Source organism: Amia ocellicauda, chromosome 1, assembly GCF_036373705.1.
Source record: "Amia ocellicauda isolate fAmiCal2 chromosome 1, fAmiCal2.hap1, whole genome shotgun sequence".
Classification (NCBI taxonomy): Eukaryota; Metazoa; Chordata; class Actinopteri; order Amiiformes; family Amiidae; genus Amia; species Amia ocellicauda.
In genome coordinates this window covers 63,215,975-63,230,123 of record NC_089850.1, presented here as the reverse complement: position 1 = coordinate 63,230,123, position 14,149 = coordinate 63,215,975, and the positions used below count along the sequence as shown (strand labels likewise).

Below are 14,149 nucleotides of genomic sequence, written 5' to 3'. Positions count from 1 at the left end.
TCAGTGTTAATGTACTGTAGTGTCCAGTCAGTCAGTCAGTGTTAATGTGCTGTAGTGTCCAGTCAGTCAGTCAGTGTTAATGTACTGTAGTGTCCAGTCAGTCAGTGTTAATGTGCTGTAGTGTCCAGTCAGTCAGTGTTAATGTGCTGTAGTGTCCAGTCAGTCAGTCAGTCAGTGTTAATGTGCTGTAGTGTCCAGTCAGTCAGTGTTAATGTACTGTAGTGTCCAGTCAGTCAGTCAGTGTTAATGTGCTGTAGTGTCCAGTCAGTCAGTGTTAATGTGCTGTAGTGTCCAGTCAGTCAGTGTTAATGTACTGTAGTGTCCAGTCAGTCAGTCAGTGTTAATGTGCTGTAGTGTCCAGTCAGTCAGTCAGTGTTAATGTACTGTAGTGTCCAGTCAGTCAGTGTTAATGTGCTGTAGTGTCCAGTCAGTCAGTCAGTGTCAATGTACTGTAGTGTCCAGTCAGTCAGTGTTAATGTACTGTAGTGTCCAGTCAGTCACTTATCAGTCAGAGGGAGATAGTTGGGGGAGGGGGGGCGAGTGAGAGAGAGAGAGAAACTGAGTTGACAGTTCAGCACAGTTGGTGTCTCTCAGTGTGTGTGTGTGTGAGAGAGAGAGAGAGAGAGAGAGAGAGAGAGAGAGAGAGAGAGAGAGAGAGAGGTGATAGGAAAGATAGCTACACCCAGGAAGAAGAAGACGAAGAAAAATAGAGAGAAGAAGCAGAGGAAGGGATTACAAAAGAAAGAAACAAAGGAAATTAAAATTTACAGGAACACCCAGAGCTTCTTCTCCTTCGTCTCAGAAAAGAAACGACAGAACAGAAGAGAGGAGGAAAGATCAGGACACCTCCCTCCGGCAAGAGGACTAGAGTCTCCCTCTCTCTCTAACTCTCACTCCATTCCCCTCATCCTACTCCTCCTCTCCTGCTCCCTCTCTCCACATTGCAAGAGGGGAAGCTGGTACTGTAAGTGTAACTTTGCTAAAATGGATTTGAATGTTTTCCTCTCTCTCTCTCTCTCTCTCTCTCTCTCTCTCTCTCTCTCTCTCTCTCGCTGCACCACACTCCTCCACATTCTGCTGTTTTCTGGACTGAAATGAATGTCATTTTTCCTCATTACCTTGTTTTGGCTTCTCTCTGTTCAGGTTTTGATGATTTGTTAATTTACTTGGATTGCTTGGTGCTCCGACAGCTGTCTCAGTGTTAATACTAATAATACACTGATAATAATAATAATAATAATAATAATAATAATAATAATAATAATAATAATAATAATAATAATAATAATAATAATAATGTGTGTGTGTGTACGTCTGTGTCTGTGTGTCTGCGTGTCTGTATGAGTGTATTCTTGTGTCCATGTGTGTGTGAGTGTGTGTGTGTGTGTAATATGCTGGATGTATGTCTGTCTTTCTGTCTGTGTCTCTGTATCTCTGTTTCTTTCACTCACTTTCTGTTGCTCTGTCCCTTTGTTTTTCTCTGTGTTGCCATGTCTTTGTCTCCATCTGTGTCTCTCTCTCACTCCCTCTCTCTCTCTTAGCAGGAGGGGGACAGACGTGCAAGGGAAAGAGGGATGGAGAGATTTCTATCTTTCTGACTCAGTCTAGTCAGTGAGTTAGACAGACAGACAAACAGACAATCCCCCTCCCACTCTCATCCTCTCTATCTCTCCTCCTGTTTTCACATGTATCAATTAATGAAGTTGTGACTTTTTCTCATATTCTTCTGTCTCTCCTGCCCCTCCTCTCTCTGTCTTTCATCCTTCCCTCCCTCCAGCTCTGTCCATCATGACTCTGCTGGCGTCCGAGAGGTCCCTGCTGATCCGAAATAAGTTCCGCTCAGGTAAGGGTTACACTGCGCCTCACTGACACTGACTGACTGGAGCTGTAGTAACTCCTTGTGTTGTGTGCGTGTGAGTGTGTGTGTGTGTGTCTGTACTGTTGTCTGTACTGTACTGTGTGATTGTCTGTACTGTGTGTGTGTGTGTGTGTGTACTGTGTGAGTCTGTACTGTACTGTGTGTGTGTACTGTACCATGTGTTTTTTAAATACAGCAAAATACTGAATCACTGCATGTATGCATGAGAGAGAGAGGAAGAATTTACTTAGCGAGAGAGAGAGAGAGAGAGAGAGAGAGAGAGAGAGAGAAAGAGAGAGAGAGACAGCTGAAGGGGGGAGGGGGGGACAGAAATAGTCCAGCTGATAGGGAAATAGCTACTACTCTCTCTCTCTCTCTCCATCTCTGTGTGTGTGTGGTGTGTGTGTCTGTGTGACTGTGAGAGTGTGTGTGTGTGTCTGTGTCTGCATGTGTTGCACTGGACTGTATTACACTGGACTGGTCTGCATTACACTGGACTGTATTACACTGGACTGGTCTGTATTACACTGGACTGTATTACACTGGACTGGACTGTATTGCACTGGACTGTATTACACTGGGCTGGTCTGTATTACACTGGACTGGTCTGTATTGCACTGCACTGGACTATATTACACTGGACTGTATTACACTGGACTGGACTGTAATATACAGGACTGGACTATACTACACTGGACTGGACTGTATAACACTGGACTGTATGACACAGGACTGCACTGTATTACACTGTACTGGACTGTATTGCACTGGACTGGACTGTATTACACTGGAATCTATTGCACTGGACTGAACTGTATTACACTGGACTGTATCACACTATACTGGACTGTATTACACTGGACTGGTCTGTATTACACTGGACTGTATTACACTGGACTGGACTGTATTACACTGGAATGGACTGTATTACAATGGACTGTATTACACTGGACTGTATTCCAGTGGACTGGGCTATATTACACTGAACTGGACTATATTCCACTGGACTGGACTGTATTACAATGGACTGTATTACACTGGACTGGAATGTATTACAATTGACTGTATTACACTGGACTGTATTATACTGGGACTGTATTGCAGTGGACTGTATTGCAGTTTACTGTATTACACTGGTCTGTATTACAATGGACTGTATTACACTGGGCTGGGCTGTTAAACACTGTGCTGGACTGTATTGCAGTTGACTGTATTACACTGGAATGGACTGTATTACACTAGACTGTATTACACTGGACTATATCACACTGTACTGGACTATATTACACTGGACTGGACTGTATTACACTGGACTGGTCTGTATTACACTGGACTGGACTGTATTACACTGGAATGGACTGTATTACACTGGACTGTAATATACTGGACTGTATTACACTGGACTGGACTGTATTACACTGGAATGGACTGTATTACACTGGACTGGGCTGTATTACACTGGACTGGACTTTGTTACACTGGACTGGACTGTATTACACTGTACTGGACTGTATCACACTGGACTGGTCTGTATTACACTGGACTGGACTGTATTGCACTGGACTGGACTGTATTACACAGGACTGGACTGTATTACACTGGACTGTATTACACTGTACTGGACTGTATCACACTGGACTGTATCACACTGGACTGTATTACACTGGACTGGTCTGTATTACACTGGACTGTATTGCACTGGACTGTATTACACTGGAATGGACTATATCGCACTGGACTGTATTGCACTGGACTGGACTGTATTACACTGGACTGTATTACACTGTACTGGACTGTATCACACTGGACTGTATTACACTGGACTGGACTGTATTGCACTGGACTGTATTACACTGGACTGGACTGTATTGCACTGGACTGTATTGCAGTGGACTGGACTGTATTAGACTGGACAATTACAATGGACTGGACTGTATTCCACTGGACTATAATACACTGGACTGTATCACACTGTACTGGACTGTATTAAACTGGACTGTATTCCACTGGATTGGACTGTATTGCACTGGACTGTATTGCACTGGACTGTATTACATTGGACTGGACTATATCACACTGGACTGTATTACACTGGACTGGTCTGTATTACACTGGACTGTATTGCACTGCACTGTATTACACTGGAATGGACTATATCGCACTGGACTGTATTACACTGGACTGGTCTGTATTACACTGGACTGTATTGCACTGGAATGGACTGTATTAGATTGGACTGTATTACACTGGACTGGACTGTATTACACTGGTCTGTATTACAATGGACTGTATTCCACTGGACTGGACTGTATTAGACTGGACAATTACAATGGACTGGACTGTATTCCACTGGACTATAATACACTGGACTGTATCACACTGTACTGGACTGTATTAAACTGGACTGTATTCCACTGTACTGGACTGTATTGCACTGGACTGTATTGCACTTGACTGTATTACATTGGACTGGACTATATCACACTGGACTGTATTACACTGGACTGGACTGTATTACACTGGTCTGTATTACAATGGACTGTATTACACTGGACTGGATTGTACAATATTAAATGTATTCTATGAATTGAGAAGTAATTCATTTTCGCCAATTTCACCTTAGGGAGTAATACATTAGCTAATTAATGAATGTTGTGTCTTCTCTCAGTCCTACAGTTAAGGATACAGAACCGAAGACAACAGCACGAGCTCAATGAGAACGGTACAGCTGAGCGCCTGTGTTTGTGTGTCTCTCCTCGTCCTCTTTCTTTCCACCATTACTTGATATCTCACCCTCTCTCTCTCTTGTTTCAAGGTGTGAAGACCGTCAGTCTCTCTCTACTTGGAGAGAAGGATGGAAGAGATGGAGAGAAAGAAAGAGAGAAAGTAGTGGTGAGCTTAGTGTTCCATTATTATTATAATTATTTATTAATGTATTTATTTGTTTATTTATTTATTGCATATTTCCTCTCAGGAGGAGAATGTAACTCAGACAACGACTCCATGTGGACACACATCTGAAAGTTCAGACCCCCCCCCTCCAGGTGAGACACTGACTGACTGGACACTACAGTATATTAACACTGACTGACTGGACACTACAGCACATTAACACTGACTGACTGGACACTACAGTACATTAACACTGACTGACTGGACACTACAGTACATTAACACTGACTGACTGGACACTACAGCACATTAACACTGACTGACTGATTGAACACTACAGCACATTAACACTGACTGACTGGACACTACAGTACATTAACACTGACTGACTGACTGGACACTACAGCACATTAACACTGACTGTCTGACTGGACACTACAGCACATTAACACTGACTGACTGACTGGACACTACAGCACATTAACACTGACTGACTGGACACTACAGCACATTAACACTGACTGACTGACTGAACACTACAGTACATTAACACTGACTGACTGACTGGACACTACAGCACATTAACACTGACTGACTGGACACTACAGCACATTAACACTGACTGACTGACTGGACACTACAGCACATTAACACTGGCTGACTGGACACTACAGTACATTAACACTGACTGACTGACTGGACACTACAGCACATTAACACTGATTGACTGGACACTACAGCACATTAACACTGACTGACTGACTGGACACTACAGTACATTAACACTGACTGACTGGATACTACAGCACATTAACACTGACTGACTGACTGGACACTACAGCACATTAACACTGACTGACTGGACACTACAGTACATTAACACTGACCGACTGACTGGACACTACAGCACATTAACACTGACTGACTGGACACTACAGCACATTAACACTGACTGGACACTACAGCACATTAACACTGGCTGACTGGACACTACAGTACATTAACACTGACTGACTGACTGGACACTACAGCACATTAACACTGACTGACTGGACACTACAGTACATTAACACTGACCGACTGACTGGACACTACAGCACATTAACACTGACTGACTGGACACTACAGCACATTAACACTGACTGGACACTACAGCACATTAACACTGGCTGACTGGACACTACAGTACATTAACACTGACTGACTGACTGGACACTACAGCACATTAACACTGACTGACTGGACACTACAGTACATTAACACTGACCGACTGACTGGACACTACAGCACATTAACACTGACTGACTGGACACTACAGCACATTAACACTGACTGACTGGACACTACAGCACATTAACACTGACTGACATTCATCTCCCTCTCAGACTGGGGGGCTGAGGGGGTAGTGAAGAGAGCATGCTTTCAGAGGCCGGAGGGGCTGGAGCTGCTGAGCAAGCACACCCTGGACACAGGTCAGCGTCAGTCAGTGTTAATGTACTGTAGTGTCCAGTCAGTCAGTGTTAATGTGCTGTAGTGTCCAGTCAGTCAGTCAGTGTTAATGTGCTGTAGTGTCCAGTCAGTCAGTGTTAATGTGCTGTAGTGTCCAGTCAGTCAGTGTTAATGTGCTGTAGTGTCCAGTCAGTCAGTCAGTGTTAATGTACTGTAGTGTCCAGTCAGTCAGTGTTAATGTGCTGTAGTGTCCAGTCAGTCAGTCAGTGTTAATATGCTGTAGTGTCCAGTCAGTCAGTGTTAATGTACTGTAGTGTCCAGTCAGTCAGTCAGTGTTAATATGCTGTAGTGTCCAGTCAGTCAGTGTTAATGTGCTGTAGTGTCCAGTCAGTCAGTGTTAATGTGCTGTAGTGTCCAGTCAGTCAGTCAGTCAGTGTTAATGTACTGTAGTGTCCAGTCAGTCAGTGTTAATGTGCTGTAGTGTCCAGTCAATCAGTCAGTGTTAATGTACTGTAGTGTCCAGTCAGTCAGTCAGTGTTAATGTACTGTAGTGTCCAGTCAGTCAGTGTTAATGTGCTGTAGTGTCCAGTCAGTCAGTCAGTGTTAATGTACTGTAGTGTCCAGTCTGTCAGTCAGTGTTAATGTACTATAGTGTCCAGTCAGTCAGTGTTAATGTGCTGTAGTGTCCAGTCAGTCAGTGTTAATGTGCTGTAGTGTCCAGTCAGTCAGTCAGTGTTAATGTGCTGTAGTGTCCAGTCAGTCAGTCAGTGTTAATGTACTATAGTGTCCAGTCATTCAGTGTTTATGTGCTGTAGTGTCCAGTCAGTCAGTGTTAATGTGCTGTAGTGTCCAGTTAGTCATTGTTAATGTGCTGTAGTGTCCAGTCAGTCAGTCATTGTTAATGTGCTGTAGTGTCCAGTCAGTCAGTCATTGTTAATATACTGTAGTGTCCAGTCAGTCAGTGTTAATGTGCTGTAGTGTCCAGTCAGTCAGTCAGTGTTAATGTACTGTAGTATCCAGTTAGTCATTGTTAATGTGCTGTAGTGTCCAGTCAGTCAGTCATTGTTAATGTGCTGTAGTGTCCAGTCAGTCATTGTTAATGTGCTGTAGTGTCCAGTCAGTCAGTGTTAATGTGCTGTAGTGTCCAGTCAGTCAGTCAGTGTTAATGTGCTGTAGTGTCCAGTCAGTCAGTCAGTGTTAATGTACTGTAGTGTCCAGTCAGTCAGTCTGTCTTCTCTGCTCAATGCTCTGCCTCTCCCCACAGGCCCAGTCTCTTACCCAGTGTCCTCTGAAGTCTTTGATGATGACATAATGAGTTCATCCTCCTCATCTCCTGAGCAACTCAGGAGCCACCAGTCACCAGGCTTCTCCTCGTCTCCGGGGCATCTGCTCGACCAATCGTTAAGCGATGTGTCGCCTGGTCCTGCCCTGCTGACCAGCAGCAGCCCATCTATCTTTCAGGTGAGCAAGAGAGATGAGGAGAGAGAATGAGAGTGATAAACAAATAGACTGAATATAAGATAGAAAGACTGATAGTGAATTTACAAGTTACGGTCAAACTGCTTCCCCCTGGTGTCCACACACTGTCACTGCAGCCTCTAGTCAATAGACACACACAGCACTGCCCCCTGGTGTCCACACTGTCACTGCAGCCTGTAGTCAATAGACACACACAGAACTGCCCCCTGGTGTCCACACTATCACAGCGGCCTGTAGTCAATAGATGACTGTAAGTCATGAATACAGAAATAATATTATAATTTTCTTTGCTTTCTGATCGCCCATTCCAGATTTTGCCCGTAGGATCTAACATGTATAATTTAAAAAAACAGTCAGCAGTGTCATTGAAAGTGTGTGGACACCAGGGGGCAGTGCTGTGTGTCTCTATTGACTGCAGGCTGCAGTGAGAGTTCACTCTGGGGTATGTTGTGAACCCGTTCCCCTCTCCCTCTCCTGCAGTGTAGCTTGGCGTTGCTCCCGGCAACCGAGGGCAACAACCAGACTATGATTGTTGCAGATTCAGACTCCATGGCAACGCCCAGGAGAGCCAATGGCCTGTTCCTTGCTGCTCAAACCGCACCCTTGCTGCCCAAGGTACAACAGTCAGGAGACAGAGAGTGAGCTATGAGCAGAAAACTGCAGAACTATGCTATAGCACTACAGGACACAAACAAACATGAACACTGCATTATTATTATAATAATAATTATTATTATTTTTTTGTCATTTAGCTGATGCTCTTATCCATTTGTACCCATTTATACAGCTGGGAATTTTACTGGAGCAATCTAAGTGAAGTATCTTGCTCAGGGGTACAATAGCACTCCCCCACCCAGGATTTAAACACACAACCTTCCAGTCATGAGTGCAGAGACCTAATCACTACTCCACAGTGCTGCCTTTTTTTTATTTATTTTTTGCATTACACCACACTGCACATTACAGGACTGTATCAGTACACTACACTACACTGCACTGCACTGTATTGCACTACACTACACTACACTACACTACACTACACTACACTGCAGTCAGCGGTAACACAATATGCAGATACGCCATATAGGCCGAGGCACCTGTCAGTCAGAAGTTACCCGTCTCTCCCTCTCCCTCTCCATCTCCCTCTCCCTCCCCCTCTCACTCCTTCTCTCCCCCTCTCTCTCCCTCTCCCCCTCTCCCCCTCTCTCCCTCTCTCCCTCTCCCTCTCTCCAGACAGCAGCCCTCCCTCCCTGTTGTCCAGCAACAGCCATGGCCACGGCATCGCCAACAGCCACAACCCTGCCCCCCCCAGCCTCGCAGACCCGCCCCCCCCGCTCCCGGAAGGCCCGAGACGTGAAGCCGAAGATGAAGAAGCTGAAATATCACCAGTACATTCCACCCGACCAGAGGGCCAGTGCCGGCGGCGGTGCGGTGACGGGCGGGGGGGCGGTACAGGGGCGGCCCGGTCCCCCCCCCCCCATTGACCCCGCCTACTCGAGGCTCCTGCAGCAGCAGCAGGTCTTCCTACAGCTGCAGATCCTCAACCAACAGCAACAAGAACAACAGCCCGAACAACAGCCTCCGCCTCAGCCACTCACCATCACACACAGGTACAACCACCCATCACAACCACGCCCATTCACTACAACCACAGCTACAGTCACAAGTCACTCATCCCTTCTGATCCCTCACCCCTCCCTCTCTCTCCCCCTCCTCTCTTTCACCCTCAGTGGTGACCAAATACTGAGGCTTGCTGGAACCATGCTGGAAACAGTCTGCAAGCAGCCACTCCCACTTGTAACAAACCCCACCCCCTGTGACCCCGGCCCCACCCACAAGCCAGAGCTCCTGCCGGCCAACCTGGATGACCTCACGGTGAGAGAGATGACATCATTGTCATGGTTGATTAGAATTCAATTGATTATCAATTAAGGTAACAAAAATGTCCACTATAATTACACTATGGGAGGATCGAACTAGATGAAGTAACGCATGAGAAAGACCTAGGCGTCTACGTGGACTCCTCACTTTCTCCATCTAAACAATGTGGGGAAGCAATAAAAAAGGCAAACAGGATGTTAGGGTATATTGTCAAAAGTGTAGAATTGAGAACAAGGGCAGTGATGTTCAGACTGTACAATGCACTAGTTACACTCATCTGGATACTGTGGACAGTTCTGGGCTCCACACTTCAAGAAAGATATCGCTGCTCTAGAGGCAGTTCAGAGGAGAGCAACCAGACTTATTCTAGGTCTGAAGGGAATGTCCTACTGAGAGACTGAGGACCTGAACCTTTTCACCCTGGAACAGAGGAGACTACATGGGGACTTGATCCAAGTCTTCAAAATCATGAAGGGCATCGACCACATCAAACCAGAGGAGCTTTTCCAGACCAGCAGGGACTCACGCACCCGGGACACAAATGGAAATTGGGCTACAAGGCATTCAAGACAGAAAACAGGAGACACTTCTTCACACAGAGAGGCGTCACAATCTGAACAAACTCCCCAGCGATGTGGCTGAAGAGACAATTTGGGAACATTCAGAAACAGACTGGATAGGATCCTTGATCACTTAGTTATTAATGGACACCAAACGAGCACGATGGGGCGAACGGCCTCCTCTCCATTGGACACTTTCTGATGTTCTTATGTTCTTATGTCAGTCAGTGTTAATTTTCTCTTGTGCATTAACTTTCTCCTCTCTCTCCCTCTCTTCCCCAGGTCTCAGAACTCAGACAGCAGTTGAGGAAGCGTGGTCTCCCCGTGTCCGGCACCAAGCCATCTCTGCTGGAGAGGCTGCGTCCGTACCAGCTGCCCCGCGCTCCCCTCACGCCTCCACAACGCCAACCTCACACCGGCGCCGGGCCGACCAGCCACAGCCACGCTGATGCCCGCGGTCACCCCATGTATCTGCAGCCCGCTGTCCAGCTGCTCCCCACACCTCCAGCTGCCCCCGCCGCCTCCTGCTCACCCCCCGCCTCCTCCTCCGCCGCCACTCCGCCCCCCCCTACCGCTCTTCCTCCCTCCCTGGTTGTCGTGGGCGGAGCTGGAGAGGGGGCGCCATGGCAACAGCCCCCTCCACAGAGATGGAGGGAGGAGGAGATGAGTGTGGAGGCCGCAATGCAGAAGAGAATGAGAAGCCGGAGGGAGAGAGAGAGGGAGAGGGAGAGAGAGGTGGGGAGCAGCAGTAGTACAAGCTCTGAGCAGGTAAGGATATAGGGTTGCCACCTCTGAGAAACCAAAAAAAGGAAAAAAGGCGTAGGCGGAGTCAAGCTAGGGGTGTCCGGGGGCATGCCCCCCCGTGAGAACATTTTAGGGATAAAGCCTTTAAACGGCCATATCTGGAGACTTCTGAGAACACAATCCTGACAAAATGTACCTTTATTTTAAGTAAATATGAGGTCAAAAACTGTTACAGTTGAACAGATATGTCTTTTCTTGTTTTATTTCCCCTGCTGTGTCATCACCAGAATAGATTACATTCAGGTTTATTCTGTCTATAGCCTACGTGGGAAGGGGGCGTGGGGCAGAGAGACAAGCATTCAAAAGTACCTTAAAAGCATTGCAATGCTTTATTAACAAAGTGCAAGTAAAATACACGAAAAGACTAAAAGTTTGCAAAACAGCAAAAAAATAAAAAAATAATAAGAAGAATGAATTTAACATTAAACACGTTATCTTCTCACATTTAAATCATCTTTAAATCATCTGACTGTCCTCATTACTTCTTCTTCCAAGTGTACTTGGTGTCGCTCCTTGCAGCTTGGAGCAGTGCCTTGTCTTTCAAAACAGTGATGTAGAATTCACCACAGGCCATGTTAAAGTGGTGACAAGAAGCTGTTTTTTTGTGTATAATATCATATTCACACTGGATCCCAATATACATTTAATGTGTGCTTTGGGAGAAATACACATGTAAAACACATGTATGTATTATTATGTATTTCCTTGCCAGATGTGCACTTACAAATGCATGGAACACACGGAAATTGTTTTATACCGTATACATACACCACTAAAACATGCATGTTCTTATACTGATGAGCTGACAAACTTTGAAATATTATGTTTCTATTATACTTTGCCACATGTACCATGGAATCCCTAAGATGATGCCCTGGAGGCAATTCACTCCTCCTGATTAGGGGGTCGCTCTGTCTCTGGAGATGCACACGTCTTTGACACACAGCGCTCATTGATTGTTTTGCAGCCGCGGCTGCTCCAGCGCAGTACCTCTTGAGAAGCTGTGCTGCTGTGCACACTTGCCTGTGGATGCGTGATCTGGTAACGTCTGTTCCGGCTGCATTCATGCAGATGACGAATTTGGACAGAGTAGAGAGCTAACCTCACGTGCTGCCAATTTAATGACTTACTCTCAGGAAAAGTTTGCCAAGAAAAAATCGTTTCATTGTGGTTCCCAACGGTGTTGTTTTTACTTTTGTCACTCAGGTATGGAAATACTGAACAATTAGCGTTCCGTATTGATTCAAAGCAGAACACAACATCTTGCTCTTGATTACAGAACAATTCCGTATTTTATGGAACGGGTGGCAAACATATGAGGAGGTGAGATGGAGTAGAGTGAGTCAGTGTGTGTATTAATCCCCCTGCCCCCCTCCCTCTCTCTCTCTCTCTCTCTCTCTCTCTCTCTCTCTCTCTCTCAGTCCTGCGAAAATAGCCTCCATCCTTTCCTGCAACAGGAAACAGGAAGTCAGGGGACGTGTCCAGAGGGCGACGGACAGTCCGACCTGTTCACCACACAGGTGAGAGCAGTCTTTGTGTCTGTGAGTGTCTGAGATCCTCTGTCTGTCTGTCTCTGTGAATCTCTCTCTTCCTCTCTCTTTTCCTGGCTCTGTCGTTCTGCCTGGGTCAGATCTTCTGCTCTCAGCCATGTGATGTGATTGGCCAGGACTTTGATTTGCCATTGGAGATCACAGCCAGCCCCACCCAGGCCCCTCCCACTGGGCGGACCCTGGAGGAGGAGCTACAAGAGGCCATTCAGAGAGTACAGGTCAGAGGTCACCATGTCAGAGAGTCGGTCAGTCCATGTGTGTATAACGCAGTCACCCTCTCCCTGTCCCCCTCTCCCTCTCTCCAGATGGCTCCCTCTCAGTCCATAGACGATATTCTGGATGAGCCAGTGAGCTGTGAAGGTGCGTCTCCCCCCTCCCCTCTCCCTCTCCCTCCCTATAGGATAATTTCTACCCAGAATTCTGAATGATTTGTCCTCTCTTCTCCCTCCCTCTCCCTTCCTCTCTGTACACCCTCCCCCTCTCCTCTCCCTCCTTCTCCTCACCCCTCTGCACTCCTTCACTCCCTCTCTCACTCTCCCTACCTCTGCACTCTCTCTCCTCACCCCTCTGCACTCCCTCTTCCTCTCACCTCATCTGCCCTCCCTTCCTACCCTATTTCTCTCTCTCTCCTTCTCTCTCTAGACTCCATCTCTTCTGTCTTGGAGCTCCAGCCAGCAGCCTCTTCCTCCTCCTCCTCGACCCCACCCATCGACCAATCACAGCCCCTGGCGCCCCTCCCTGCTGCCCCCAGCCCGCCCCCCCAGGACACTCCTGCTGCCCCAGGCGCTGCCCACTTCCTGTCCTCCCCTCTCTGCTCCTCCCTCTCCCTGGAGCTGCCCTCCTCCCCTCTTCCTCTCATCCCCTCCCTCCCTCTCCCTCCTCCTCCTGCTCCTCTTCCTCCTCCCACTCTCTCCCTCCCTCCCCATCATCCTCCTCTTTCTGCCACTCCCACCCCCTCCTCCTCCTTCTCCTCCTCCTCCTCCTCTTCATCCCTGTCGTCACGGAAAAGGAGACGGGAGGCAGCAGCAGCAACGCACTTTGACCCTGCAGATTGGCTGGAGGCCCTGACCTGTGGCCTCCGACCTTCGACCCCGCCGGCCGCCCTCTTCCTGGAGCCGGACTTCAGTCTGGACTCTGACCTCAATGTCAACAGAGTGCTGGACCTGATGATCGAGCAGTGGTGACAGGGTGGGGGGGCAGGATGTGGGAGTGAGGGAGAGAGGGGGGAGAGGGGGAGGAGGAGGGTGAAGGGGTAGGGCCACGTCTGAGGCTGAAATTGCTTGGTAATGGTTGACCGTTGACCCTTGAATCCTAACCCTCCACACAGTAATGTAATGCCACACTTCTCCATGCTAATCTGACCGTTCCACTGACTGATCATTCACTGAAAATCAGTCGACTGATCACTTCCGAATGACACAGTACAGCACAGTACATGGTGTGTACAGCACAGTACAGTACAGAACAGTGTGTGTACTGTAGTTTCTGTATATACAGAACAATGCCCTCTACTATGACCTCTAACCCCCCACCCCCCTCTCCTATTGGCTGTCCTGGTGTGTGTGTACAGTACAGGACAGCTGGCAGCCATTTATTCCTGTATTTATTGATGATTTACCTGAGGAAAAGTGAGATCCTTCAATAAAGTCTTAATGGTTTCACTGCTGCAGTCTCCA

General features: G+C 47.2%; 1 protein-coding gene across 4 annotated transcripts; it reads left to right on the top strand.

Annotated features, from left to right (window-relative positions):
* The first annotated feature begins 561 nt into the window (after nucleotides 1-561).
* Nucleotides 562-13,690, top strand: LOC136758186 (myocardin). Of its 4 annotated transcripts, none has more exons than XM_066712459.1 (15): nucleotides 563-964; nucleotides 1,778-1,843; nucleotides 4,527-4,580; nucleotides 4,674-4,750; nucleotides 4,833-4,902; nucleotides 6,136-6,222; nucleotides 7,464-7,660; nucleotides 8,159-8,293; nucleotides 8,912-9,288; nucleotides 9,409-9,553; nucleotides 10,402-10,887; nucleotides 12,345-12,443; nucleotides 12,554-12,691; nucleotides 12,779-12,833; nucleotides 13,116-13,690. In XM_066712459.1, the coding sequence occupies exons 2-15, from the start codon at nucleotides 1,789-1,791 to the stop codon at nucleotides 13,655-13,657; spliced, it is 2,517 nt and encodes an 838-aa protein (XP_066568556.1). In that variant the 5' UTR covers nucleotides 563-964; nucleotides 1,778-1,788; the 3' UTR covers nucleotides 13,658-13,690. The 4 variants fall into 4 exon arrangements, with proteins under 4 accessions (XP_066568570.1, XP_066568556.1, XP_066568577.1 ...); XM_066712466.1 differs by lacking the exon at nucleotides 563-964 and adding an exon at nucleotides 1,304-1,611; XM_066712473.1 differs by lacking the exon at nucleotides 6,136-6,222 and having other exon boundaries at nucleotides 562-964.
* Nucleotides 13,691-14,149: the final 459 nt, after the last annotated feature.

Bases quoted from the DNA above. Each gene is read 5' to 3' on its own strand.
- LOC136758186 (XM_066712459.1), top strand. From the start codon at position 1,789: ATGACTCTGCTGGCGTCCGAGAGGTCCCTGCTGATCCGAAATAAGTTC. The intron at 7,661-8,158 runs GTGAGCAAGAGA...CCTCTCCTGCAG, and splicing joins GCAGCCCATCTATCTTTCAG to TGTAGCTTGGCGTTGCTCCC. The intron at 12,692-12,778 runs GTCAGAGGTCAC...CCCTCTCTCCAG, and splicing joins AGGCCATTCAGAGAGTACAG to ATGGCTCCCTCTCAGTCCAT.